General features: G+C 33.2%; 1 protein-coding gene across 2 annotated transcripts; it reads right to left on the bottom strand.

Moving 5' to 3' along the window:
- Window positions 1-341: 341 nt before the first annotated feature.
- LOC147388374 (Peptidase M50 family protein) lies at window positions 342-7,086 on the bottom strand. Of its 2 annotated transcripts, XM_086421067.1 has the most exons (10): window positions 6,902-7,083; window positions 6,758-6,823; window positions 6,595-6,661; window positions 6,398-6,508; window positions 6,213-6,316; window positions 4,248-4,395; window positions 3,089-3,169; window positions 2,499-2,963; window positions 1,435-1,758; window positions 342-575 (listed from the first exon to the last, which is right to left on the bottom strand). In XM_086421067.1, exons 1-10 carry the CDS (start codon window positions 7,000-7,002, stop codon window positions 414-416), a joined length of 1,629 nt encoding a protein of 542 aa, XP_086277193.1. In that variant the 5' UTR covers window positions 7,003-7,083; the 3' UTR covers window positions 342-413. The 2 variants fall into 2 exon arrangements, with proteins under 2 accessions (XP_086277193.1, XP_086277194.1); XM_086421068.1 differs by lacking the exon at window positions 3,089-3,169 and having other exon boundaries at window positions 6,902-7,086.
- Between the last annotated feature and the right edge of the window lie 3,714 nt (window positions 7,087-10,800).

Below are 10,800 nucleotides of genomic sequence, written 5' to 3'. Positions count from 1 at the left end.
TCCTCTTGGTACAAAATTAAACAACTCCTTTTTCTATCTGATTGATTGCAAGCTGTGCAACTCTTTTCTTTTTCCACCAAAACTGCACTTGCCCCAAGGATTAGTCGGGCTCTAAGAGTCCCATATACCCCCAGTTCCGCACGTGGGAAGAAAAAATTGACCATCTCTTGTAAGAAAGAAGAAAAACAGGTTTTGGTGGGTAGAAAATCCCAGAAATGAAGCATGTCCAGCTTGCAAAATAGGGCCTTGAGAATTTAAAATTTATGAGATGGTGAACCTTTTGTCTGGTTTAACACAAGAAATTCAATGATCAAATGAGAAACAAATCTTTCTATGATGGATGATTGAAATCAAAATCTAGGATTTAACTAATTGTGATTTATTTACATAAAACAGAAGAGAATAAGCTCTGACTAGAAAAATATGGAGAAGATCAACCTTGAAAAGGCAAGGACGGATAAAAAGGTCCCTCCCACAAGGCATATTTGTAGAACTTGAGCTCTCTTCCTACGGCTCAGCAAAGTGATGTAGCCCAGAATCACCTCTAAAATAGAATCACCGTCTAAAAAAAATACCTGAAAAAAATTATTGCTGTTAGTCAAATTCTAACCCTTACAGGTCCTGGTTTCGTTCCCAGCAAGCAGTTTTCCAAACTATATTTTCAAGTTTAAATAAAAAACATTTAATATAAGCAAAATTTTATGCAAAAACAATTTTCAGATACACAACAAACAAGCAATGTAGGAAAATTAACTATATCAAACATTCATGCCCTAGACCACTAAATCATGAAAATAGGGCTGCCCAAGTAATGGAAGCACCACCCAAAAACAGAGGGCATTTCTATTGCACAATGTATGAACTTTCTCCCTATGATGCAAAACTAGGGGCGTTTGCAATTTCTTTCAACAAAACCCAACTCATCAAATGTCGAAATTGGTTTACATTACCCTCTATTAAGCAGGTTTTTTTTTTTTTTTTTTGGGGGGGGGGGGGGGTGCGCGGGGGGGCTCAAATTCAAAATAACTGAAATGCCAATAAAATAACCCTAATCCTACATTATCAAAAATTCTTCAAATAAATCCTAATATAATTGACGTACCAAGCAATTAACTTCAAAAGAATATGACCTCCAAATTTGCAGCTATCTCTTAATCTGATTTTTTCAACAGTCACAGCAAATATGGCTGGCTCACTTGCTTGGACATGGGCATAACTTGTATAACATGAGGATACCACACAAACAGATTACCTTCCTCTTCTTATTCATCTTGGACAAGATATTGACATTTATCTCTAACCACCACTTACCATTAAAAAGAAGAAAAAAAAAAGTTTATATTTGGGTGCCCAAAGTTTTTAACATTAATGCATGTGTGAACTAGGCAATGATGTACATATAGACTAAGATATGCAATGTGATTAAGAACGTACCGGCAAGCTGTTGAGAAGAGCAAGTGTTAGAGAAACATGGAACGTGTAGGCCAGCATCTTCTCCAGCATATTTGGAAGTTGCACACCAAACATGAATGTCCAACGAGGCTGATATGCAGTTAATCGAATTGAGTTTGCCATGGAGAGTACATCTCCAATAAAAACAAAAGTTCCGCCACATTTATTTGCCCCAGAATCAAGACTATCAAAATCCACAGATGAATTTCTTCCAAATCTCAAGCATTCTGAAGAATAAGGGCTTGCATACGTGATCTCAACCCAGGCCAGGCCTTGTGTCAGAACGGGCACTAAGCAGGACTTGTCCTGACCACATGATAAAAAAAAACTTCAATTGTATTGAACATGATTTTTTTTCAGTATTTACATCAGTTCCAAAGCAAGAAAACCACAACTAACCGAAAAGAATGTCAAAAATAAGCATTGTTTCTTAATGAAATATCAGTTTATATCAACAAAAATGTCAGAATTCAGATATTCTTCGTACTTTTTTTTTAAATAAATATAAAACTTTTTTTATCAAAAGAAGGGGGGATATTCTTCATACTTCTATCATTCGAATAGAAAAAAATCCCAATTCCTCTATTAGTTTTCATTAAGGGTGTGTTTGATTGTGCATGGAAAATGAGGTGGAAATCTATTTTACATGCGTTTGATTGGATTTTTCCATGGAAAAAGGATTTCCTCCTCCATCCTTTTGCTGGATTTCATTTTCCCACTCATACCCATGGGAAATGAAATCTACCCTCAAATTTTAAACCATAATCTCTTTCCCCTTCTTCTTCTTCCCAACCACCACCGTCACAGCTGCTGATCACCACCACCACCATCGCCCCCGGTGATTCTCCCTCCTCCCCTACTATTCTTTTTCCTGGCTTTCTCTCCTAGGTAATCAAACACAAAAAGAAAAAAGAAAAAAGAAAAAAAAAAAACAAATTTCCCACCTGCCCATTCTTCCATGGAAAATGAAAATCCATGCAACCAAACACACCCTAAGGCCACTCATAATTCAATATTGAATCACTTGCAAACACTCAAATTTATACCTCTGAACAAACACAGCTGCTTCCGCTGGTCACAGTTGCCGGCCATCCATTGCCACACTTTTTAAGCTGGACAGCATCCCTGGCACTCAAGCAATGTCTGCCTTCTTTTATGTTCCAGTGACCATCATAACTGCCTTCATCATCTAACATAGTAGAATTAAAGCAAGGAACACTTGAGAACATAGTAAGCTCATCAGGACAAGCAGATTGGTCATCTTCCAGATGCATCTTCTTGTTATCTTCTATCCAAGAACTAGGGATACAATATCCCTTTCTATTAGTAACTGCCCGGAAATTTCTAGAATCTTTTGAGCGGTGTGAGTTTTGAAGTGCCCATTCATTCATCAGAGCTATCCTATACATCCATTCTTCAGGGTCATGGACTTGCAAGCCATCCAATGATATAATGATGTCTCCAGGAGATAGATAACCAGACAAAGGTGACGTAGCTATTACATCCAAAACCTGATCCAGGGTAACAATTTAAAATGCAACACAAGTGTGGATACTTACTGTCAAATTAGAGCAAGAGAGTGAGAAATGAAAGAATAAATTCTAAGTCAAGTAAAACGTGAATGGAGGAGAAGTACCAAAGGGTTCTCTCCATGGATGTAAAAGGGACATAAGATCAAAGGCAGAAGAAACAATGCCAGTGCACAAGCTGCGGAACACTAGAGAAAAGTAGAAGGTGATCAGCTTTCAATTAAGATGAAGTATAGAAGGATGTATGTGGATATATTCCACGTACCACTGCCAGCTTTAATAATAAAAACTGTTTCACTAAAATAGAAAAACTTGGCAGTGCAAAAGAAATTCTTGTTTCGTAATGTTTTGCTTCGGTCAAGTTTTAAAAGAGGCAGCAATAACATCATTATGGACTGTGTGTGTTACAATTATACAACTAGTGACTGTTGTAATGTAATTTGCAGCGTCATAAAATTACAATGAACAGTACATCCTTTTTCACTTGATTTATTTTTTAAGTATTTCCAAATAGTATTACTTCATAGCTACTATACTATTAAAATGGACAATATAACAATCATAACGGCCAATATCTATTTAATAACATGGTACGTTAAGGATTTCTGCCATGTCCAAATTTTTTTATTTATTTTATTTATTTTATTTTATAGGCCCGTGTCAGATATTTATTAGACACTCCATCATAATCTAACACGTAAGGTTGTGTCAACCAAGGTTTAAAATCTCATCTTGAGACAATGTTTCGATCAAGATAATAGCAGAGGCAGTTTCGACCAAAACATTCCAATATCTGAAACATTGAATGTTTCAGGGTCGATGTTTTGTTCATCAGAATATTCCGCCGAATCATCTCGAAATGGAACTAAACTTTGATTTTTGCTGTAAATCTTTATTTAACTATTTTCTATTAAAAAAATGTGACTTCTAAGGTGAGTGCAACCATCCTTCATATACTAATTTACTAAAAGTTGTGCTGATAAAAAAAATATTTGTTAAATACAACCATTGTTTGATATTTGCAATCTCTTTTCAGATATGGTGTATACAAATGTTTTCTTTTACTTAACATAATTTCTTTTCCATGTTTTTAATTAAAAAACTTGGTTAAATATAACTAAAATAATATACTGCAATAAAAGAGTTATATTACATACAAAAGGACGGTATGTGCATTTTACTGTTATAGACAGTTTCTTTAACCCATGGTTCTAACATGTACATTTGGTGGGAGTTTCACACTGAACAAGTACGAAGTGAACTCACCACTGCATTATGCCAAATTCCAGCAGAATATACACGGAGGACAGAAGATTGAGGTAAGCTCTGCAACATTTCATAGTTGAAAGCAACCAGAGCCCCGGGAAATAGAACTGCAAGAAAGATGGCAATGTATTCGATTGGTATGCCCTCACTGTTTTCCGTTGAAGTGGTGCCTACAGTACCAGCAATGAGAAACTAGCCTTCTGAAATCCAGAAGCCAAAATCTGAGATACATGAATTTTTCCATAGTGATCATGCTCAAATTAAAAAGCTAGTGGTTAGGACGGTGTAACATCCACCACAAAAATCAGGACATCGAACTCCATAGAATCACACATTTCATAATTATTACAAGCAAAGAGATAAGTTTATTTATTAAAGTTTTAGTTAATGAAATAAAATATATAATAGACTGAAAACTTCAAAGGTTTAAGATCAAGAACTGGAGATCATTTTAACACATAAAGACTTCCTAACAAGTTGAGGTTCTTGACATTCTCCTTATTCTTGTTCCTTTTTTTTTTTTTTTTTGATAGGTAAGCTGGATTTGAACCCACAATCTTGAAGTTGCATTGTAATTTGTCAACCAACAAAGCTATAGGTCTAAATCCAAGTTCCTGACATTCTGGTTAACCAGATAAACTTTGGTTAATGGGATGCAACCATTTAAAAAAAACGATGACGATGAACCAGAACCTACTGAATGTTACAGGAAGAAAAAAATGTCATCTGAAAGCATCTGATTCCTGATCTAGAATACCAAAAGGAAATAATAAACAGTTTATAAGGGGAAATATAGAATCCTTAATGTTTCACAGATTAGTGAAAGATGATACAGCATTTCATCATCATCCCTAATGTCTCATCTCAACTCTTTGTCCACTATTGGAGCCATAACTAGATTCCCTCAAACGATCCCATTTCTGAATTTTTTTTATCACTTACTTCTACATTCATATATGTATATTTGAAATTTTTCCTTCCTAGATTTCCCACTCATTCTTCTCAATATTATGATTAAGAAAACACAACACATGATTTATGACAAAAGCCATGAAAAAACTAAAAAATAATTTAGACTCTATGTTAGGTATTAATAATAAAGGATTCTCTCCTCTTCCAGTTTTTCTTCTAGAAAGAGAATCCTTTCTCATCTGGTTTCTTTAAGTGTGAAAGAAAGCTTGATGATCTTATTTTATATTTTTTTAAATTGCTTTTGTTAATGGTTTTGTGTAAACCAGCCTTTATGACATGATTTTAGCAGGACATTCCATAAACAAGCCCAATCTATAGGATCTCAAACAGTCACATAGTGTGTTTAAAATTTGAAAGACTTTAAAATTTTGACAAAGGAGCATAGTATGTCCCCTTGGGTTTCGATGACTTCATGGTTGATGTGAATGAAACAACTGCACCCTATTCACCAATGAGGTTCTTGAATCCATTTTTTTTGTAATAAGTTGAACCCAAAAAATATGACCTATATTGAATTAATAGTTACAAGAGCACATTTTGAAAATCTTAGGGCTGATCTTCTCTTGGAGCAAAAATTTTGGTGACTTTAGAGTGGTTTGTTTTTTTTAGGATCTTGTGTTTAGATGGGATTCTTTATGCGATGCTTGAGGATTCTGTAATTGTGTCTTTTTTCTTTGTTATTCTTTTTTTTGGTGCTTTTTGTTTCTGGGCCTCCCTTTTTCTTCTTCAATAATATATTCATCTTTACCTATCTAAAAAAAAAATGCTAATTAGTTCAAGGATCTCACTCTTAACTTATTAGGAGAGCCATGTTAACAGCCTGTTATTTTCTAAACAGAGCACCTCACTCTAAAAAAAAATTACTCCTTGAATTATACATGGATAAATGAGAGAAGATCAAAACTTAGGTTATTCTTATCATCTCTGATCTACTAATAAAATAGTGTAATCTAATCTAAAATGGGATGAAATAACAGCCACGAAAAAACAGACCTCGCAGCAGAAACAGCATGTCCAAATTCATGAACAACGACGGATATCAAGGTCGAGAAGATTAAGTATCCACCATCTGTAGGCGACATTCTAAAACCAGGAACCTACACAGCAATCAAACTCAAATGAGAAGATATAATTGAATTACGAGTTTATAATCCAAATTGAGCAGAAGAGATACCAACCGAAGGCGAAGGCAAAGGGAGGTAACCAAACAAGAACCCATTGGAAAGATTTGTAAGCTCAACATTCCCATTGTACAGATGTAAAATTGTGGCTGATTCCCAAAGTAGAACCTAAGAATCATAAGTTTACAAAGTTAAATTAGAATTAAAATGTGATTATAAGATTATCTGATTTTGTGGGTTAGGGTTCTTCTGACCAGAGTTACTACAAGTAATGAGGTCAAGCTGAAACCAATCCCTATCGAGAACCAAATTCTCAAACACCTGTGATTAATTATATGAGAGAGAGATTCAATATAACCTATAAAGCAAAGATTGATGATTGAAGTGTTAGAAAGAAAAAAGAAATTGAAACAAAACCTTGCATGTTTGCGTCCAAAAGAAAATAAAAACTGGTTCAAAGCAGAGATCTTGAAGTCGCAATACCTGAAAAATTATTCCCAAATTAGCTAAGAAACACAAACAGAGACAGAGAGAGAGAGAGGGAGGAAGAGAGAGAGAGACCAACAAGAGACGGAATGGGAGAGGTGACGATGAGTTGTACGGAGGGGAAGGAGATTGCGTCCCCTCCCCAACCTTCTCGCTCTACGAACAGTACCCACCATTACCAATTACCAATACTACCTCTCCTCCCTTCTCTATGGTTCCATAACCCGGTTTTTTTGGATCGTCATGCCACACACCACAACGAGTTGACTCGGACGAGTAAAAATCTGTTTAACGTGCAAGAAAAATTACCTCTCAAGTGGCTTTTGAAAAAATAAAAATTACCATTTCACCATTTCGTTTTAGCTTATTTCACCCACCACCACCTACCGAACAAAATCCCATTTCTTCCTTCTTCCTTCTTCCTTCTTCCTTCTTTCTTTTTCTTCTTTTCTTTATCCTCATCATCTTTTTCTTTATATTTTTTTCTTCTTTTTCATATTCATCTCCTTTTGAATTTTGTGAGAAGTTAAATCAATGAAGATTAGATTTTAGTATTTTTTTTTTAATTATCTTATTTCTTTAAAAAAAATATATATTTTTGTATTTAATCATCAAAGAAGATAGAAAATTATTATTAAAATCTTAAAACAATAATTTTGAATCGAAGAACTCAAAAAAAAATTGATAGTTCTATTCGATAGATTCAAACCGAACTTGTTTTAGCAAATTCAGTAGGTAACTACTAAATATTACTAAACATATTCGATAGGTACTTACAGAACATTACAAAATTGATTTGGTAGGTACTTATCGAATCTTACAAAACATATTCGATAAGTACCTACTGAACAGAACTTTCTCATATGAATGACTTCAACTCAATTGAAAGCGTTTAAGATAAGAAAAATAAATAAGATCAAAACTTAAAATCCTCATTGAAATATTTCTAGATGCAATGATGGAGAAGAGAGAGAGAGAAAGAGAAGAAGGAAAAGAAAAATAATTCAATATCTTTAGGTGGGTGAAATAAGCAATTTAGGTTAAAATATATTTAATAGGTGTGTGTAGATAGTTATTTTAAAGTTAAGGTGGGTATCGCCAAAAAGTGGGTGAAATGTGCTATTCTGGTGTGTGCAAATAGGTACCCCCTTGCATTTTCTTTTCAAGTCACGATCGAGAACAGTGTCTTATTCATATAACAACATTAGGTTTCTACATGGCACATGTTAGTAGGACTTCAAACACATCAAGCTACATGCACGACTTGGTTAAGAGCCCTAGGTGTTTCAAACTTCAACAAAGGCGTGTCACGCAGACACCCTACCTTTATCACAGGAATGAGACAACATATCGGTTCCTGATTAGGGGTGTCAATGGGTACCCATTTACCTGAAATCAAAACCAAAAATCCTATTTCTAGTTCCATTTTTAGTGGAACCGATTAGAGTCAGGTCTAATATGGAACCGAACCAATAGGAACTAGAACCATTAGGTACTATTCGATGGGTAGTCAGAACCAATTTATTTTATCATTTATTTTTACATTATATATGATTTAGGGTTCTCCAATATTTTAAAAATAACATATATATATATAATTCTTCAATTTTTCATATAAACTAAATATTGAAATTTAAAATGACTCATCTCTTCTTAAAGTTTATTACTTCTAAAGAATATAATTTTTAATTTTTGTAGAAAGTCATTAGACCATATTTTTAGTGGAACAAATTAAAAGTTGATACTTTGTAGATAATATGGTATTTTTTAGAAGGAATTTTTTTTCTAATAATTTTAATTTTTTTTTTTTCCATTTGATTCTTGAGAATCAGAACTGATGAGTACCCATGATTTTTGGCAGTTTCAATTCCACTTATTTTAAAATTTGATCCGAGATCAAAAAGCACCGAAATCAAAAAAACATAACGGTTAAGGTTCTAACTTTCTTAAGAACCAAATTGGAACTGACCCATTGACACCTGTAATCTCAAGTCTTTTCTTTTTCAAAAAAATTGAAAGAAAAAAAAAAACTCTTTCAAAACCTTACCATTTTTCAAAAAAATAAATAATTAATTAATTTTTACAACTAGGTGGACCGGATGAGCACGGCCGGGAACCATGGCATATGGACCCTCCCCCCGGGCACATGCAACTATTTTTCAACTTGGTTACATAATCTCTAATTTGTGAGTATTAATGGGTCAATTTTGAATTGAAACTGTTAAATTTTCTCAATTTCTCTCCTAATTCTTATCAATTTCAGTTTTCATTATCAAATTAATGAAATCAGAACAATCAAAAAAATTCTCTTTAAATTTTCTTAGTTTTGACTCTTAGTTTGAGTTTTTACACATCATTCTAATCAATTCCAATGAAAAATTGATACAATCAGCATTCTCAATTCAGATTAAATAGGTACCCATTGACACTCTAATATCTAGGGATAATATTGGCAACAATTAATTACAAGTCTAATAAAATTAATTCTAAATCTACTAAAGTTTTACACCTTTTATTTTGAGAACTGCTTTTGTACCCCAACTTTCACTTATTACACCCAATTAAAAATAAAGAAAATAAGTGAATAATTGAGAATAAGTAAAACTTGGGTGCCACTAGAAACTCTCTTATTTTGTTTTTTTTTCCTAGGATTTTACATGAGCCTAATCATAAACAACTACCAAAATTGTTTGAACGAGTGTCATAATGTTTTGTAATGTGGAGATCATAATTTGAGCCAAACCTTGGTAATGCTTGAAGAGTGTGTTTTAATCTTTTAATTGGGTTACGATAAATAATAAAAGAAATTGGGATGTAATAAGTAAAAGTTGGGGTGCCAATAGTAGCTCTCTTTATTTTTAAGAGAGACGGGAAGGTTGCAAGTTCAAACACAAATGTTATTTAAAATGTTAATCAAAATAGGGTTTTGAAGATTACAATAAGGGTGTTAATGGGTACCCAATTACTCGATGTACCTGAAATCAATTAGTCGGTTTTGAGTCTACGAATACGGACTTATGATTTTCGGGTATGGTTCTAGGAAGATATCTTAAGGACCCGATAAGAATCGAGTGTCCTTAGAGTACCCACCGAGTATCTGATGGGTACCAGACTAATACATTTACAACATTATAATAAAATTAGTAATCTAATTAAATTCTTACAAAGAGGTATCTTGAAGTAAGTATAAGTAAAATTAAAATATAAAGAAAATGTGAAGTCTTTATTTTTTACCTTTTCTCTACATGAACTTCCATTCATTGTCCATGTTTTTATACACTTTCAACAACAAATAAAGAGTTTATACTATAATTTTCTATGATTTTATCCTTAAAAATTTGATTTGCTTTGACATATTTATTATTAATCTTAACTTTCGATTAAGGAATTAAAGTAAAATGGTTACATTTATAAATAATTGCCTATTTTACAGGTACTCATTTTTCTTTCTCATAAATAAAAACATTATCTATTTGGGTATCAGGTATTTGTAGGGTCGGTCATGGATCCAAGGATCTCATACCCAGAACCAAAATAATAAGAATCGGAACTGAGATTTTATTTAAGTTTAGGTATATGTTTATATTACATAGTAAAAAGGATATTTTATAATTTGCTAAAGTAACCAACATGATTTTAGAGACTTGAGATTACAAATTTCTAGATTTTTGACAAAAATGACCTTGATTGTATTAAATTTAAATGTTAAGGTTGGGGTATTTTTTAAATTCAAGTTTTTTATTGGTCTTTCACTAAAGACCGAAGTTAAAGAGGTATGTGATCAGTAAAGACATGAGAATGATCTGACGGTTCATTATATTCTATTATTAGCGTAAAAAATGTAGTTTGTTTCTCTGTTGGTCCCTAAGTGAAGAACAAAGTCAAAGGGTATCTCTAATATTCATCAAAATGTAGAGGGGTAAGTCAAAATTACACATAATAACTGTTTTAACGAACTTATGTTCTTACTCAAA

Source organism: Akebia trifoliata, chromosome 13 (genome assembly GCF_017979445.1).
Source record: "Akebia trifoliata isolate Shusen 1 chromosome 13, ASM1797944v1, whole genome shotgun sequence".
In the NCBI taxonomy this organism is placed as follows: domain Eukaryota; kingdom Viridiplantae; phylum Streptophyta; class Magnoliopsida; order Ranunculales; family Lardizabalaceae; genus Akebia; species Akebia trifoliata.
This window is presented reverse-complemented; position numbering and strand designations above follow the sequence as displayed.